Below are 18,542 nucleotides of genomic sequence, written 5' to 3'. Positions count from 1 at the left end.
TCCTGGGGATAGAGGATGAGGTGTGAGAGACGCTGCTGAAGCAGGGAGGAGGGGGTCTCTCCCTCCCCTGTGGGGGCCCCCAGCTGCCAGCTCAGGCACATCCAGAAGTCAAAGAGCCACCATCTGTGGGCCAAAACTGTGTGTGTGTGATTCCAGAAGTGGGTCCAGCCTCGCGGGTCATACTGCAGTAGACCGAAGTACTGGACAGCAATGGTCTGCCCGACAAGCAGCTCCCAGGTTCCTGACCTGCCACCATGGGGGAGGCAACCAATGCAGGCAGTCTCCAGGGGCCACATGCTGGGACACATGTCACTGAGGAAGTGGACTGGTGGGCACCCACATATGACAAGCCCAAGAGATGGAGGAATACACACCCTCCAGACACTGGACACAGGCTCTCACCAGGATGCCAAAGCTGCCCTTACCATCGCTGTAGTCAATCGGGGAGTAAGAACCCAGGAAGAGGGAAGCAGCAAAACTGCTAACCAAGGAGATCCTCTGCAAAGGAAAACGGCAGGTGATGCATGGTTCTCCCTCATGGGGCAAAGCGGCTGCACGTCCGGAAGAGGCTGGCTGCAGGTCAACCAGATGCCTGCAGTGGGCACTGACTAAACCCCAACCCTGAACAAGATTGTCGGGGTCCACAAGCACTGTCAGGCTCACGGCCAGACTCCACTGCTCGGGACAAGCAGCATCCATAAATTGGATCTGTTGAAAAACTCGGGTATGCAGGTTTTGTGACTGATATCTCCAGGCTCTCACAGAGTCAGGGATGGGCTACCTTCCCCCATCTCCTCCACGTCTCCCAGTCCCTGTCTCCCTGTTCTTCCGGAAGCTTGGCAGTCATGCCCATGAACTGCCTCGGGCACCAAATAAGCTCATTAACTGGCCATGATCCAGAGACTCATAAATAAATCTCAAAAGAAATCAACAAGTTACAGAGATGCCTTTGGACCCTGCACCAGGCTGAGTCATCTGGGCCGCCCAAAGTCACCTACTTTTAATTAAAACTTTAACTCCAGTTATATCACCTCGTTAGAAATTTTTGGTAAAGGTAAAGGTAAAGGCCCTCCCGTTGATCATCGATTTGCTCAAGCGGGCCCAGTAACATCTCCATTGGAGACTTTGTTGTTACTGTGTTTGGCATATCGAATACGTCATGGGGAGCTTTCCAGGCTCTGCCATGCGGGCGAGATACTCTTGGTAGCTTGCCAAGCTCTCCGAGAGGGGTGGAGGAATCGAACTCAGGTCGGCCATGTTGGCTGCGTGCAAGGCAAACGCCCTACCGCTGTGCTATCGCTCCAGCCCCGAAAGTTTTGAATTCCTAACATCTCAAACTCTACCCCGCTGATAAACCAGGAGTAGCACACCACATTGGATGGGATATAAAGTAGAAGGTAACCAATCTCAATTAAGAAAATATAAACACACAAGGCTTAATATGTAACATGTTAGTAATCTCTTATACAAGGACTCAATGGCTCCATGGTGAGATACAACAACATTCAAACACTTTCATCTAAGGAAATATTTTTGATCACTTTCAGCGAATTACAACAAGCAATATTAAATTATTTAGAGCCTGCTTTAGGGGCAGATTTGAGGGCTGGTTGGAAAAACTGGAAATAATGGTAGTGGGAAGGTGCAATGGTGGTGGGACTGGTGTTGGAATATTGAATGTAATAAATCATAACAACTTTATAAACATTTTAAAAAATTAAACATTTTAAGAAAGAGTGTCAGGGTTGCTGCTGGGATGCAGGGAGGGGCAGCGTGGGCAAGTCTCTGGATCTGCCATAGCACCATGCACCCCACAAAGACAGTTCCGTTCCCACAAGGCCAGGCCCAGGAAAGATTCCATCCAGAACCCACGTGCGGGGGGGGGGGGGAAGAAAGAGGGAGGAGGGAGCCCTCATCATCCTTCTCCCTGGCTCATGGAGTCTCCTAGTGTCTGGTTTTCAGGGCCATGGGACATGTGATCATGGGACTCAGAAGCAATGGGGTCACTCTTGGGTTCAGAACAGCTCAGGGAAAGCTAGTGTGGGGGAAGCCACAGCCCCCGGTGCAGACAGCAGAGACCAAGAGCGACTTCCCCATGAGGACTTCACAGAAGGATTCTGGACCCATGGGTGCTCAGAGAGAGTCTGGGGAGAGTCTCGCCTCACCTCCTCCACCCCAAACCCATGTTAGCGGCCAGTGCTACACAGTCACCTGGCAGCATGGGGCGTTCAAAGATGAGACACACATCAGTGTCGAGATGAAAAGGGGACTGTAGCTTCACATGAGCCGACCGTTTTCTAATGACTCAGAAATGAAAAATCACCAGCTAGCGTGTCAAGCGGCTTCTCAGGTGATGTTAATGCTGATTCCCAGCCACACAACAAATAAGGCACATGTCTGCAGAGCTCCTGGGACATGGACTCTGGCTTAAAGGCCATGGCCAGGAATATGTGTGCAAGGAGCACACTGACCCCCTACCCATCAGTGCCCAGTCAACCATACAGTGAGCAGAGTGGGTGCTTGGGGCATCTTGGTGTGGCCCACCCTGGCCCAGAGCTCTGTCCTTTCTGCCTCTGTCTCACTTTCCCCCACACCCCTTTAAAATAGCCTGACATGGAGGCCGGAGCGATAGTCCAGCAGGGAAGGTGTTTGCCTTGCATGCAGCCAACCAGGGTTCGATCCTCAGCATCCCAAGCACCCCAAGCACCATATGGTCCCCCAAGCACCACCAGGAGTAATTCCTGAGCACAGAGCCAGAAGTAATCCCTGTGCAACGCTGGGTGTGACCAAAAAGCAAAAATAAATAAAATAGCCCGACAAGGAGACACATGCCATGCCGTGCATCCCTGGTAATGCCTGCTAACCAACGCTTTTCACCAATGCGTCCGAGACACGCATCTCACGCTGCCGGCAAGTTGATGAAAGCCAATTCAACTGTGATGTTCCATCCAACAGGGACATTTGACCAACCTCCGTGTATGCGTAGGCCTCGGGGTTCTGCTGGAAAATCTTGGTGATCTGGTTTCCTGTGAAGCGCTGGCAACGGAGAGTCAAGTCTAAGAAACCCAAATTCAAGACAAACAAGCAGTCCTATCCCGAGGGAGCTGAGTGTAGCCTCCTCCAGACCAATCTCTCTAATCTGGGGTCCCCAGGATATGCCAAGGGAGCCACAGGTGAAAGTCACACAGATGGAGGCCCCACCACGAGACTAGAGGGCCATGGGTAGGGCAGAGGGGAGGCAGGCAGTCACAGGAAGGAAACAGCGTTGTAAAGGGGCTCTAACGGGAAAAATAGTTGAGAAAGTGGCTTCTAGGACACACAGGGGACCAGCCAGGGCTTTGCTTTCACAGCTATGGACGCGGCCAGGCCCGGCCCTCAGAGAAGGCCCTGCTGCCAGGACTGGTCGGGAATGGCGGAAACACTCACCCACATTCTTCTTTTCTGCATTTTTTTTGGGCAGGGGGAGCAGTCATACCCGGTGATGCACAGGGCTTACTCCTGGCTCATGCACTCAGGAATTACTCCTGGCAGTGCTCAGGGGACAATAAGGGATGCTGGGAATCGAACCCAGGTTGGCCACATGCAAGGGAAATGCCTTCCCCACTGTACTATCACTCCAGCCCCTTCTTTTCTGCTTTTAAAGAATTAATTTATTTAGTTTGGAGCTATGTCTGGCAGTCGTGGGGGACCCTGGGTGCCAGATATCAAAGCCAGGATGCCCCACATGTGAAGCAGGTGCTCCGGTTCTCTGAACCCTCTCCCTAGCCCTTAGTTTAATTAGTGGGCCACACCCAGTGTTCTGAGCTTCTTTCTGGCTCTGCACTCAGGGATCACTCCTGGTGGTGCTCAGGGGGATCATAGGGGGAGCAAACCCGGGTTGGCATGTGCAAGGCAAATGCCTTGATCCTTGCACGTCTCTCTGGGCCCTTTGATATTATTTTTATCTATTTTTTTACAGGGGACTAAGCAGGGATGAGACTCAGTTCAGGGCCTTGCGCATGGTAGACATGGGCTCTTCAGAGGCCCCTCCATACACACTCTTCTCACCGAGGGGGCTTCTCCCCCAGACCCATGTGCCCTTGGCAGTCACATGACCCAAGCCCAGCCCATCACAGCCCCTGGCTGAGGCCAGCAGGGATGAGACACTTTTTATGTTTTTTTGTTCTGTTTTGTTTTGGAGCCACATCCAGGGATGCTTAGGGTTTACTCCTGGCTCTACATTCAGGAATCACTCCTGGTGGGCTTGGGGGACCATATGAGATGCCAGGAATCAAACCTGGGTTAGTTATGTGCAAGGCAAGTACCTTATCTGCTGCACTATCATACTGGCCCCCACTTTTTTTCTCTTTCCCAGGAGGCATGGTAAATACCTGATGTGCTTTACCTTCTTCCAAATGCTGGGGGCCAGAGAGATAGTACAGTGGGTAGGGCACTTGCCTGGCACTTGACTTACCTAGGTTGATCCTCTGAGCCCACCAGAAATGATCCCTAAGCACAGAGCCAGGAGTAGCCCTGGTTATGGTAGGATGTGGCCCAACCACCTCCCCACCTCCAAATGTAATTGTTCTTTTTTGTCCCCAGGTTGAAGAGACCAAGGCTGGCACCAAGGTGCCAATGTCGCACCCAAACACAGGCGCTCAGTGTGAGGCAAGGCCATGCTCAGGCTCCTCTACAACCTGGGGTCAAGAGAATGAGGAGGAGGTGTGCCCTGGTCCCAGACACTTGCTCAGAGCCATGGCCCTGGGGCAGGTCCTACATGGGAGACACCCACACAAGATCCCTGCTATCAGGACACCAGCTTTTTTGCTTTTTTTTTTTTTGGTCTGTTTTGGCCTTTGGGCCACACCCAGCAGTACTCAGGGCTTCATCCAGGTTCTGAGATTACTCCTGGTTGGGCTCCGGGGATGCTAAGCAGTGCCAGGCAAGCACCTCAGTCCCTGTGCTATCTCTCAGGCCCCATCCTGCCCCAGGCAGACTCTGGTCTCAGCACCCAGCCACCACCCATGACAGTCACCACCCACCCACCTCGTAGGCGCGGGAGCCGGTGAGGCGGCTGAGAGCCTGGGCACCGCCCACAGCAGCCTCCAGCTGGCGGCACTGGGCAGTGGTGCTGGAGTCCATCCACACTGGGCAGTTGCTGATGGAAAAGCAGGCCTGGAAAGGAGCAGCCGATACACAGGCTTGAGTGCTTGGGGGCTGGGGTCACACTACCCCGTCTTCCAGAACACACTGCCACTTCAGTCCCGGACCTCCGGGCCTTCCTGGGACTTGGTTTCTGTCTCTACAAGACCAGGGGGAGGAGGCGGAGGGGCAGGGGATTGGGGGAGGTCTGCCCTGTCCGTCTCAAAAGCATCAGGACTCTGAGCAGGATTTATCCCTCTGGACTTCCATTCACAGTGTGTGTGTGTGTGTGTGTGTGCGCGAGTATATGTGTGTGCGCGTGTGTATGTGTGTATGTGCGCGTGTGTGCTCATGTGTATGTGTGCGTGTGTGCATGTCTGTGTGTGCATGCCTGAGTGTATGTGCATGTGCGTGAGTGTGTGTATGTATATGTGTGTATGTGTGTGTGCATGCTCATGTCTGTGTATGTGCATGCATGTGTATATGTGCATGTGTGCATGTGTGTATATGTATGTGTGTGAGTGCGTTTGTGTGCACGCACGTATGTGCATGCATGTGTGTGTGTGCGCATGTGTGCTCATGTGTATGCATGTGTGCATGCATGCTCATGTGTATGTGTGCGTGTGTGCATGTGTGTGCATGTGTGTGCATACCTGAGTGTATGTGCGTGACGGTGTGTGCATGTATATGTGCATGTGTGTGCGTGTGTGTGCATGCTCATGTCTGTGTATGTGCATGCATGTGTGCATGCATATGTATATGTGCATGTGTGTGTATGTACGTGTGTGTGAGTGCATGTGTGTGTGTGTGTGTGTGTGTGAGACCTATGGGCGGCCCTTCCTGTCCACCCCCAGGCTGGGCCCAGTGGTCTGAGCCCTGCTGACATCCCTGGAGATGGGCAGGGAAGGGGAAGCTGGGCCAGACTTGGGGAGCCCGGGAGACTAAACAGAAGGCAGCGACCCCTTCTCTGATTCACCAGGGGGTGGCCCGTGCTAAAGCCGATTCCTAAGTTGGGGGAATCACACGGGGGTCTGGGGAAGACTCTCTGCCAGAGTCCAGGCACATTCGCCATAGCGTAGCAGGCAGCCCACATGCACTGGACAGTGGACAAGCCTCCACCTTTGGCAATGCACAGATGGCCCACGGTCCACCCCCTGCCGTGCCCCCTCAGTGCCCTCACCTGCAGCTGCTTGTGCAGCGGGAGGTCCGGGGACAGGCTCCGCAGCACCCGGCTGGCCCCCGTCTTCCAGAATACACTGCCATGTTGCTGTAGGGGGGACACACACATTTCTGTCTCCAGCCACCCCAGCCCAACGCTGCCACTTCAGTCCTGGACCTCCGGGCCTTCCTGGGACTTGGTTTCTATCTCTACAAGACCGGGGGGAGGAGGCAGGGGGCAGGGGGTTGGGGGAGGTCTGCCCTGTCCGTCTCAAAAGCATCAGGACTCTGAGCAGGATTTATCCCTCTGGACTTCCAGTGCCCCTTCGAAAGTCACATTTAAAGATTTCATTTGCAATATTTCCGGGAACACATTCATCCGCTCAACAAGTGTTGACTGAACAGTGGTACCTGCCAGAAAAGAGTTGTCCCTCTGCAGAATACCAGGGCTGAATCGGGGGAACAGACACTTGTTGCCGCACCCTGAGGTATATGAGGGGGTCACCCATCTAACCAGCGGGTGTTATGGGTGGGCGGCATTCAACGTGGTGATGCACTGAATGTGGGGTCCTCCTGCAGCAGCAAGCACTGGGCAGAGGCCTGGCTGGTGGAGGGAAGGGGCTGTGGAAGCAGCAGGCCTGAGGAGCGGGAGGCAGAGGGGCTGGCCAGGGACTCAACATCTGGGCTTGGGAGGTTTATCCCTGAGGTGGCAGGAACTCTGGACTAGCAGGGAGGGACATAGCCAGGGACATAGTACAGAAGGATCAGCAGGAATCATCAGGAAGGTGAGCTAGAAACTGTGGGGGCGGGTGGGTGAGGGGGAGAGCAATGCAGATATTCAGATAAAGACCCTGAGCCCAAGGGCCCACAGACAGATGGAGGAAAGGTGGGAGGTTCAAGAGTCAGGTACAGGGGCCAGAGCAATAGCACAGCAGATAGGGAATTTGCCTTGAATGCGGCCGACCAGGGTTCGATCCCCAGCATCCCATATGGTAACCCCGAGCACCACCAAGGTGGTGCAAAGCCAGGAGTGATCCCTGTGTATTGCTGGGTGTGACCCAAAAAATAAAAAGAAAGAGTCAGGTACACATCAGCAGGGGCTGGGGATCACCAGAACTGTCGGGTGGGAAGATGGGGAAGTTGAGGATGGGGTGGGGGAGAGAATTCCCAAGAAAAGGAGTCTGAAAGGGGTGGGGGAAGAGAGGTCTAGGAAGGAGGAAGAGGAGGAGGAGGAGAAAGAAGGAGGAGGTCTGGAATGGAAGAGGAGAAGGTCAGGAGATGAAGGGGAAGAAGAGATGTGGGAGGAGGGAGAGGAAGAGGAGGAGAAAGGAAGAGGAGGCGGTCTGGGGGAGGATGGGGCACTCAGTCCTAGCATGTTAAGTCAGATGAGTTCTCAGGCTACCCTACCGCACAGGCAAGGAGCTGCAAGGAGGAAACCTGTCAGGTGAGGCTCCGGGGAAGCGGCAGATAAGGGGTGGCCCCGGGAGTCGGGTCCACTTGGAGCAGGAACAGAATCATCCCATTTGGGTGGGGTCAGGAAGACGCACGTCCAGAGAAGCTTCTGAATTTGTTCTCACTGATAGGCATGGCTGGCAAAGTGAGGCAGAGGGGGACAGTGGACGAGATCCTGGCTGTGCATGAGCTGGATGTGTGACCTCAGTCAAGTGCAAGAAGAGGAGAGGAGGCTTTGTGCCTCAGTTTCTCCATGTCAGTGATACCAAGTCAAAGAAAGATGTTGATGGGCTCTTCTGTGAATTTAACACTCACACTGGCCCAAGAGAGCTGGCTGAGGCCTGCGGAGGGCATGCTCCAGCTTTGCAAACAGAGGCGGAGATCAAACCCAGAGCATCCTCCACAGGTTCCCCCCGGGGTCTGAGCTGGGCCACACGTGTGAAAACCCGGGCAGGACCCAGTGCTCGAACAATGGTCTTCCTTGGCCTTACTGCGAGCTCAGCCACCGAAACCACTGTCACTCTCTCGGGGCAGTTTCTGACTTTGCTTTTACTTCCAGAAAAGAGAAAAGCCCCTGGATGGTGGTGATATATTCGTAGCCAAGGCTCCTCCGGCCCACCCCTCCTCCCCCATGGCAGGCACTCTGGGGTCCTGGTAAAGCAGAACTGCATGCCTTCTGCTAGGAGTTGAGAGAGCTGCCCTCCCTGGGGAAGGGGCTCAAGAGTTCACACAACTGTAAGTCCACAGAGCCTTTTGAGAGAGAGCGGGGGCCCTTGCAGCCACCCCACCAGCCAGGATGAGACCTCAAAAGCATAGCATGCCCACACCCACCTGGCCTGCCCCGGACAAGGCGAGGACCTGGGAGAAGTCAAAGCCCGATGCCTTCATCTTCTCCAGGAGGATGTCCAGAGCCTGAGAAAGAAGTGAAGCCCGGGTGAGTGCACACAGGCTGCAGGGTTGGGCGGACATGTAACCCACACATGGCCACCAGGCAAGAGGGAACACAAGACGCCAAACAGAGGGTCACAAGTGCTGGGCTTTCCAGTGAGACCCAGGGGACTGCAATGGCGCACTGGTGTGAAAAGACGCTCATCAGCCAGGCAGGGGCGTGAAATCAGAGTGAACCACGCAAAGCCCTTCATGCATGGACTCAGACTTGCGGGCCTCATGTTTTGCTTCCCAGGTCTCTGGCTTCCAGGCACTCGGGAAGAGGAAAGTCAAAGCTGAAGCAGTTCGTAGTGGGGGAGGTGTTGGGGTGTGGAGGCAGGGGGGTCGGGGGAGTAGGTGCTTACAGGTAAAATCTGCCTTTCAGTCTCACTCTTCAAGCCCATGTTCTCCCTTGAACACGAGTCTTGCTTGCTGGTCTCTACGTGTCTTTGCTTGTGCCACTCTGGAGAAGCCCATGTTCTCTCTTGAACACACACTTCCTCTCTTTCCCTCCCCTCACACCTTTCAAAGATTCAGTAAGTTATTACACACACACACACACACACACACACACACACACACACACACCTGCAATTCAGGCTGCGCTGTCAGTGAGATGACATTACTGCCACAGCGGAATGAAGGACAAAGCCAGGCGGGCTCCACCCAGACTCCCTGTGTTCAAGAGGGCAAGGGTAGAGAGAAACATGCTCAGGAGAAAATGTGGACAAGGAGATGGGGGCTAGGAGAACATGTGGACAAGGAGCAGACGGGGACAAGATCGCCAATTGCTCTCCTCACCCCTCACTCCCTGTTCCACCACCCACCCTCCGCTGGGACTCTCTCTCCCTTCCAGCGAGACCCCTGCGTGGGAGGGACAGTCTGGCTTTGCTGGGCCGACATTTGCCCTAGAATTTTGCAACAGGGATGTCAGATCCAGCCCCTGGCTGCATGTCCCTGGTGGGTGGAGCTGCATCCTCGCTCCTCTGCAGCTGCCAAACCAGCCTTTGCCGAGAGCTCAGGGAGCGAGTGGGGGCCCAGAGGGCAGGCTGGTGAGGCTAGAAGCCATTTGGGCACCCAGAGCTGCTGGGTAGGGGGAGCCAGTCGCCCGGCACCTTCCAGGTTAAGTCCTTGGCCAATTGGAAACCAGAGACATCATGGCTGGGACCTCTAGACACACTCTTACCTACACCCCAATCTTCTCCCCCTTTTGGGCCTCTGAATCTGGCTCAGTCTCTGAAGCCTGTCTGGTGGAAATCCTGTACCCCAACCCTTCAGTAAGAGTCAGGATCAGACTGATCAAACAAGAGATCAAGGGCTGGAGAGACAGTTCAGCAGGTAGCACGCTTGCCTTACTAGGAGTGAACCCTGAGCACAGAGGCAAGAGAAAGCCCTGAGTAGCTGTGGGTAGGACCCAATAATGAAAAAGAAAAGAACAAAAGAGAGAGAGAGAGAGAGAGAGAGAGAGAGAGAGAGAGAGATATTATACTGGTCATCTTAACAGAAAGAAGTCAAGGCCCAAAGAGGTGCTCGCCATGCAGGAGGTCCGACTGTGGGGTCCCCTGGGCACTGTCAGGTGTAGCCCCAAAGCCAAAACCAAGGAAAGATTTCAATGTAGAGAACTGAGAGACGAGACAGACACAGTCGTGCTGATCCCGGTCTCTGGCCCTGTGGAATGTGAGGCAGCCCCAAACCCACTCGTGTCTGTCCATGCAGCCCCGCTTCCTAGTCCTGCAGCCCCAGGGTCCAGGGGTCATCCGGCTCAGGCACCAGGTCATTGACCTATTAGTACTGTCTGGGCTTTGGTCTGAGCCTGGTCAGGGGCCCTGGGAGCTGAGGGAGCTGAGCTTGAGGATAAAGACCCCAAAAACGGGATTTGCATCTCAGGCAACAGAGGTAACCTGCCCTAAGTCTTTGGAAAAGGATTTGCTCGGTGACATTTTATTTCATTAAAAATTTTTTTTTCAGGGTCTCAAAAATGGTTTATTACTAAGTTGGCAAATGGGTACAGAAAGCAGATAGGCAAAAGGAATCTCTAATCAGACCGAGGTGATTTTAGACCTGTGATGTATTTCCGCCTGGTGTGTGTGCAAGATGCTAGCGGACAATCACAGCACACTCGCGATTCCGGTGGCGTCCTTCCACACCCAGCCGGCCAATCACAGCACACACACACGCATCTCGTTTGAATCCTTCCACGCCCGGTCCGCCAATCATGGCACACATGCGCATCTCTTCTGAGTCCTTCCACACCTGGCACGGTTCTTCCCAGCAGAAGAACTTGTCTTGGAGTTGTGCCTCGGTATTAGTTGGGCAATACATGCTGTCGGATGTCCTTCTTTCAAAGCCATCAATTTACAACAAAAGAAATGCTCAAAACTATAGGAAAGTGAATCTTATTAACCAGTTTCCATCTAAATCCACTGAGGAATGGGCCAATTCTGCTTTTGTTTCTTGGCCACAAATGGCTTGCTCCTAACAGTCTTGTGGGAAGACATGGCAAGGAACAGCCTATTTCACTGAAATTTTGGTGCCAGGATCAAACCCAGAACCTCATACATGCCAAGCACGTGCTATGTCCCTGAGCTGAAGCCTGGCCTTACCCTGGGGTATTTCATGACATTTGGTTGGTTAGGGGGCCACATCCAGTGATGCCTGGGGGCTATTCCCATTTCAGTGCTAAGGGGTTGGCTCCTGATGGTGTTCAGGGACCCAGTGGTGCAGGAGGTTGAACTTGGGTCTCCTGCACGTAAAGCCTGTGCCCAGTCCACAGAGCCACCCCTGGGCCCTCGTGACTGTGGTAACTGGCAGGACTGGCCAGCAGCAATGTCTCTGGAAGCCTCTGGGAGCCTTATCGGCTCGAGAGTTCATATGCATGGCTGTGCCCAGGCCCATGTGCTGCCAGGGCCTCCAGTGCGTCGGAGCAGAAGCAGGGGTCCCCTCAATTACCTGGACCCACATGAGGACCGGAGAAGTGACTGTCAGCCCATCCTTGTGAACATGAACCCCACCATGAGTCCTGTAAAAGAAAACATGGACCTGAGCCCCAGCGGCAGGCCCCAGGGCCCCCTAGTAGAAGAACACCCCATTTCTGAGCCATGAGTGGTCAAACTGTGCAGTCATGCGCGCTGGGCAAGGGGGTCTGGCCTGGGGGTCACCCACAAGGGGACGCTCTCAGAGTGCAACAAGATCGAGTCTTCTGCACTTGGGGGCTCCCCAACAGAAGGCAGACCTGGCACCACAGGACACAGAAGTCAACAGGAATGGGGCTGGGTGCGGGTGCATGGGGTAGGTTAAAGGGAAGGAGGGCGCCAAAGTGATAGCACAGCGGGTAGGGCATTTGCCTTGCACGTGGTTCACCTGGGTTCGATCCCCATGCATCCCATATGGTCCCCCAGCACTGCCAGGAGTAATTCCTGAGTGCAGAACCAGGAGTAAATTCTGAGCATCACCAGGAATGACCCAAAAAGCCAAAATAGGGGGCTAGAGCGATAGCACAGTGTGTAGGGCATTTGCTTTGCACGCTGCCAACCTGGGTTCAATTCCCAGCATTCCCATATGGTCCCCCAAGTACCGCCAGGAGTAATTCCTGAGTGCGTGAGCCAGGAGTAACCCCTGAGCAATGCTGGGTGTGACCCAAAAAACAAACAAACAAAAGCCAGAATAATAATAATAATGTAAAAAATAAAAGGAAAGGAGGTGTGGGTATGCAGAGGCGCCGGGATCATGATTACCTCAGTGGATGTGAGTCAGGCCTGGAACCAGGACCTCCCAGAGTGACCTCAAAATCAAGCTCTGGACTGTAGTAGCACATGCCTCTTTTTTTTTTTCTGGTTGTTGTTGTTCTAGGACCACATTTGGTGGTACTCAGGGCTTACTCCTGGCTCTGTGCTCAGGATCACATCTGGTGAGACTCCAGTGACCATATGGGGTGCCGGACACTGAACCCAGGTCAGAGATGTGCAAGGCAAGCACCTGCCTGATGTACTATCTCTCCAAGCCCCAAAGTGCATTCCTTGGACACATGACATCTGGGTTCAAACCCCAACAGCATGAAAGCACGAAACACAAATGAACAAACAAACAAAAACTCTAACAAGTAATGAGATCAGAGGAACCGTGCAGTGGCTGAGAACGCCAGACTGATTAGTATCTGGTCAGGGGTTCAAATTCCGGCTGTCCACGTGGGCCAAGTGGGATCCTGGTAGCTCGGATCTGCAATCCTGGAAGCCACGAGCCATGACCGAAAGGAGGGGGCCCTGGTGAGCACATTTGTGAGCCACGCAACAGGAGAACAGGTCCTGCGGAGCACTCAGGAGCACCATTGCCCAATGAGTGGGCCCAGTCATAGATCAAAGGACTGGTGCTGGGCCAAAGCTATAGTACAGTGGGTAGGGAGTTTGCCTTGCACGGAACCAACTTGGGTTCTATCCTGGGCATCCCATATGGTCCCCTGAGCAATGTTGAGTGATTCCTGAGTAAAAAGCCAGGAGTAACCCCAGAGCATCACTGGGTATGCCTTACCCCCCTCCCCCCTTAAAAGGACTAGACCCATCTCCTGATACTGCTGAGAGAAGCCCCTGAGCACTGCTGGGTGTGGTCCCACACCACAAAGCCCGAGGCCACACACCCCGACGTGATCAGGACAGCCCCCCGTCTGATCCCTAGCAAAGTGGTTCAGTGGCGTGAGGTACTGACCCAGCGAGAGCAAGACCAAGAGATCAAGCCCCAGAGGCTGGAGCCATGGGACAAATGGGTAGTGCATTTGCCTTACATGTGAAACTCATGTTCCATACGGTCCCCCAAGACTGCCAGGAGTAAGCCCTGAACACTGCCCGGTATGGCCCCAAACCCAAAACCAAACCAAATCAAAACAAAACAAAAAAAAACAATCCAGGAATTCCTGCTGCAGGATGAGGCTGAAAAAGAGTGGTTTATGAACATGATGAGCATTGGAGGGAGGCTCCAGCTTCACCCTGCACTTGCTCCCAGACATATACACACACACACACATGTACATGTACACGTATACTACACACACACACACACACACACACACACACACACACACACACACAGGTGTGCTGGGCACATACCCAAATTCTCCCAGGTCTCTGTCAAACTGCACGCTCTCCTCGTAGAAGACATTCAGCTCTGTGTCAACTGCAACTACCTTCACCTAGAACACAAAGGTGTACGTGGTCCTCGGAAGTCCGGAAAACCAAGAGCCCCACTAAAGCCCGGCACCCTGGAAGAATTTACCCCAGAGCCCTGGCTGTCTGGGGGAGGTCCCCACTGAAAACCAGGTACCCTGAGGGCTCTTTGCCACCCAAAACAAAACCAAGACCCCAGGCAATAAAGCTGCATGGTGCATTGCTGAGCCCTGCTATGAGGCCTGAGAAAGTTCCAGAAGGAAGGGAAGGAATCGGGGGGTTGGGAGATGTTTCGAAACTCACCAGGCAGGAGGCAGAGAGACAGGGCAGTGGCTCCTGCACTCAGTCCCCAGCACCCCAGATGGTTTCCCCCAATCCTACAGGGGTGGCCCCCAATCAGAGCAAGGAGTAAGCCCTAACCACCACTGGGGACAACTTCCCCCTCCACGTTCCCGCCTCCAGGGGGGAAAAGAGTAAGTACTCAAACCAGACAAGGTCTCTAGACAGTTCCATAGGCCAATGCCACAATCAGAAGCCTGGGACACGAGCCCCCGCAAGGGAGGCTCAACCGCCCAGACCATCTTTCCTGGACACGCCGGAAACCGACGGCCAGCAGGGTCCGCTGACGTCCCAGGGCGAGGGGGGGGTGCGGGGGGCCCTGGAGCTGCGGCTGGTAGCAACTCTGCTACATTCAGAGCTTAACCCTCTCCTTGGGGCCAGTCTTCAAGGCCACTGAGACTCTGCTCGCAGCCCCGCTGGTGCCAGGGTGTCCCAGAGCGGGGCAAAGTTCATGCGGACACTGTGCCCATTTCCCCTGATGAAGGAAAGGCAAAAAAATAAAAATAAAAAAGCCCCGAGCGGGGACCTGGTCCCCGGCCATTGCCCCTGTGCCTGCCGGCCCGCTGTCTGTCCCCGCGTCCGGCTGCAGGCTGCAGCTGACCGGCCGGCAGGACCCCGCCCGGGTGCCGAGGTGGCTGCGCGCGCTGCAGGGCTGGGGCGGTGCGGGGGATCCCCGGGCAGTTCCCGCGCTGGGCCCGGCGGCCCCGCGCCCAGCCCGCCGCAGCCCGCGCGGGCGTACCTGCTGCGTGCTGAAGTCCCAGCCCAGGCAGCAGCGGCGCGCCGCCAGCTCGGCCATGCTGGCCGCCTCCTCCGGCGGCGCGAGGGTCGCCCCGCTCCAGCGCCCAGGGGACACGCCGGGGCCCGCCCCGGGGCCCGCCCTCCACGGCCCGCCCCGCCCCTCCTGCTCTCTGGCGCCGCCTGCCGGGGGCCGCGAGCGTCGCCCCGCGGCTGCCCCCGCCTGCCCCATCCTTCTCCCGTGCTGGTCTCCCAGCCAGCATCCCGCATCCGGGCTCAGCTTCCGACCCTGGAGGTTCCCCGGGTACCACGGCTCCCACGCTCAGTCGCTGTCTCCCTACTTGGGGGCCCTCTCTTGAGTCTTGGCTGCAGTGCTCGCGCAGATGGGAGTATTTCCTGAGTACGGACTGGAGAAGCAGCAAAGCAGATCCTATTCTTTTCTTGATTTTTTTTTTTGTGAGGGGAGAAGGTCACATCCCTGTTCAGGGTTTTTGCTCTGAGCTCTGGAATTACTCCTGGCGGTGCTCCGGGGCCGTATGGGATGATGCAGGAGATGGGAACCCAGGTCGGCCCTACCTTCTGTACTATCGCTCCCTCCCCACTAGAAAGCACATCCTGTCTCTGACCTAGCGAATCTGTGTCCCCCATCAGGGTCCTCTGAAAACTCAGAACTTTTCATGTGGTGCCCAGGGGGTTCCTTGCCTTCTGCCCTCAGCTAGTGCTGACAGAGTGGTGGAGAAGAGACTGAGAGGGGTCAGAGAGATAGTATACCAGGGTAGGATGCTTGATTTGATCCCTGGCATCGCATATAAGTCTCCCCAAAACCGATTTAGGAGTGATTCCTGAGTGCAGAGTCAGGGATAACTCTTAGACATCTCCAGGTATGGCCCAAAAACCAAAAAAAAAAAAAAAGGATGGGAAACCTGAATCACATTCACCCACAGTCTTCCTCCCCCAGGCCAGCACACTCTCTGCATTTTACAACGCTCTGCTGATCGGTGGTTCCACAGCCTGGAACTGCTTGGAGCCAGTTCCTCCTCCTGAGCCACAGTCAGTGGCAGAGCTGGGTCCCCCAGCGAGCCACACTGCTTCAGCCATTGAAACAGTGCCACACACCACCTTGTGAGAAGGTGGATGGCAAGACAAATGTCTCCTGCCCTCTGCCCAGGCAGCTGGCTCTTGCTTTCTTAAGCTATGCCAGGGAGTCCCTGAGGGGTTCTGGGCAACATCTATGGGCTCTGACTCTCCTTCCTGGGCACATAGCCTTCCCCAGACACTCCAGTCCTCTGATAGCCATAGGGTACAGAGGACAATGGCCCTCTGGCCTTTCTGGAAGGACAGCCAGCCACCCCACCTCCAGGTTGTCTGATCCTCTCCTCTCTTCTTCCCAGGAAAAGAGCCCTTGGTAGCAACAGGGGTTCAGAGAAGCCCCGGGGTGGGGGTGCAGGGTGCTGCCACAGGGTGAGACTATACCTTTGCTTCTGATACTTTTTTTCTTTACTATTGTCATTGTTGGTTTTTGGACCACACCTGGTGGTGCTCAGTGGTTACTCCTGGCTCTGCACTCAAGAATTACTACTTGGGGAGCTCTAGGCAACCAGGGTGTCTCCTCCCAGTAACTAGGGCACCCGCAGTTCCCAATAGAGCTCTTCTTCCCTGAGTGGGCCTGACTTGCAACGAGGGTGGGGGTGCAGGCAAGTCGACTCAGAATCAGACCAGGCTGGCCTAGCAGGAAGCACTCCAGGTGCTTGGTGGTGATTGGGAACCCTGAGAGATTGGTTGAAAGGTGGTTGTGGGAGGCCCGAACTAGGACGCAGACACTGAGGCTGGAGAAAAGGGATGTATTTGAAGTAGGCGGAGGGGAGGGGAGTCCTTGACAATGAATTTCTGGAAACCCTGATAGTTTCTGAAAAGTATGCTGCCACCAGTCTGTGGCTGGACATAACACCAGCCTGAGGCTACAATTTAAGAGCAGCCTAAGGTTCTAGTCCGTCTGAGGCTCCAGGATGAAGAAACAACCACACCCAAAGGCTGATCTGGAGATAAGGCCATAGGAACAAAGGCTACATGAAGACTGAGAGAGAACAGAGACCCCAAGTTCAAAATCCTTGATAGGGGCCAGAGTGGGCTGGAGCAATAGCATAGCTGGTAGGGGTTTGCTTTGCACGCAACCAACATGGCCGACCTGAGTTCGATTCCTCCACCCCTCTCGGAGAGCCCACCAAGCTACCGAGAGTATCTCGCCTGCACGGCAAAGCCTGGCAAGCTACCCGTGACGTATTCAATATGCCAAACACAGTAACAAGTGTCACAACAGAGACGTTATTGGGCCCGCTCAAGCAAATCGATGAACAACGGGAGGACAGTGACAGTGACAGTGACAGGGCTGAGGAAAACGAGGTGGGTGTTTGCCTTGCACACAGTCAACTTGGCTTCGATCCTCGGCCTCCCATGTGATTCCCGAGCACTTATAGGAGTAATCTCCTGAGTGCAGAGCAGGGGGTAACCCCCAAGCAATGCCGGGTGTGACCCCTCCCCCCAAAAAAAGAAAGTCCTTGATAGAGGTCCAGGGTCATAGGGGGGTTTACATCCCACAATCACACCTTCCACACCCCTGCACCTACCAGCAGGGCTGCACCCCCCAAGCCCCCCAACTAACTTTTCAGAGATCTCCCCCTTCTCTGTGACCTGACACAGGTGGGACTCATGAGGTGGTACTTTTGGCTACATCCCTGGAACTCTCCAGAGAACTGACCAGTCTCGTGGCCGTGACCACAAAAGCCATCCCAATAAAGCACGCACAAGTCAAGAGGAGCCAGCCAGGCTTGTGTTCAGGCCATGAGACACTGGGCAGGCCATGGGCTCTGTGAACCCTCCCTCCCACCCTGAGAAGGTTGAGAGTGGTGTGGGGTATTTGTGTGAGCCTCCTAGGACAATGACAAGGGTCACTGACAGGTGCGCCATGGGGTGCAGGAAACCCCCAGCACAACTGGAATCCCAGGGTGAGTGGTTTTGGGGACTCGTTGTGGTGCTCCCTTTGGTGGCTGTCCATGATGGAGGAGCATCTGAGTCACACCTGCAGGAAGTGGAACTGTGAATGACAGCAAGTTTCAGGAGGAAGATGGGCCAGGAGAGGTGGAACAGAAGGGCTGAGGAAAACTTGGTCAACACTGAGCTTCAGCAGGAGCTGGGGTCTTGGATGAGGAAGTTGAAGACCAGGTACAGAGACTCAGGTGGAATGAGACTGTGCAGGTAAGACTTGGACAGGTGCCATCTGAAGCCAGAAATACGTGGACAGGGCAACTGCAAAAGGACAGAGAGTCCCCGAGGGCACTGGATTCCCTGCGTCTCTTGGCACATGTGGTGTGACAGTGCTCAGGGCTCTATCTGCCCCTGGGGAGTTGTTCTGTTTCCCTGTCCTCGCGGCTCTGTCTGTGCCCCCCAAGTGGCAGCCTCAGGTTTGTCTGAACCGGTTTGAGAGTGGTTCAATAAATAACTTGTGCCACTGAGGGGGAGGCTTTTGAAAACTGACTTTCTGTTTGGGTCAGGAAAAACTTTGATGGACTTTGATATTGAAGTTAACAAATTTAGAGCACTCTGAGGAGAAAATACTTGTTTCCAACCCAGGGGGGCTTGTGCCCACTATTTCTGGAAGCC

At 54.7% G+C, this 18,542-nt stretch overlaps 1 protein-coding gene across 2 annotated transcripts in view; it reads right to left on the bottom strand.

Annotated features, from left to right (window-relative positions):
* Positions 1–15,000, bottom strand: part of XYLB (xylulokinase) — a 41,021-nt gene extending 26,021 nt beyond the window's left edge. The window contains exons 1-8 of one of the 2 annotated variants that reach the window (XM_056129394.1): positions 14,890–15,000; positions 13,755–13,837; positions 11,608–11,677; positions 8,563–8,643; positions 6,302–6,388; positions 5,026–5,154; positions 2,971–3,036; positions 426–498 (exon numbers count right to left, since the gene is read on the bottom strand). In XM_056129394.1, coding sequence (XP_055985369.1) covers positions 426–498; positions 2,971–3,036; positions 5,026–5,154; positions 6,302–6,388; positions 8,563–8,643; positions 11,608–11,677; positions 13,755–13,837; positions 14,890–14,946 — 646 coding nt within the window. In that variant the 5' untranslated portion in view covers positions 14,947–15,000. The remainder of the gene's footprint in view (positions 1–425; positions 499–2,970; positions 3,037–5,025; positions 5,155–6,301; positions 6,389–8,562; positions 8,644–11,607; positions 11,678–13,754; positions 13,838–14,889) is intronic. The other variant, XM_056129395.1, reaches the window with a different exon arrangement.
* Between the last annotated feature and the right edge of the window lie 3,542 nt (positions 15,001–18,542).

Source organism: Sorex fumeus, unplaced genomic scaffold, assembly GCF_029834395.1.
Source record: "Sorex fumeus unplaced genomic scaffold, SorFum_2.1 ptg000072l, whole genome shotgun sequence".
Taxonomy (NCBI): domain Eukaryota; kingdom Metazoa; phylum Chordata; class Mammalia; order Eulipotyphla; family Soricidae; genus Sorex; species Sorex fumeus.
Note: the sequence above shows the minus strand (reverse complement) of the source record. Positions and strands in the feature narration are given on the sequence as shown.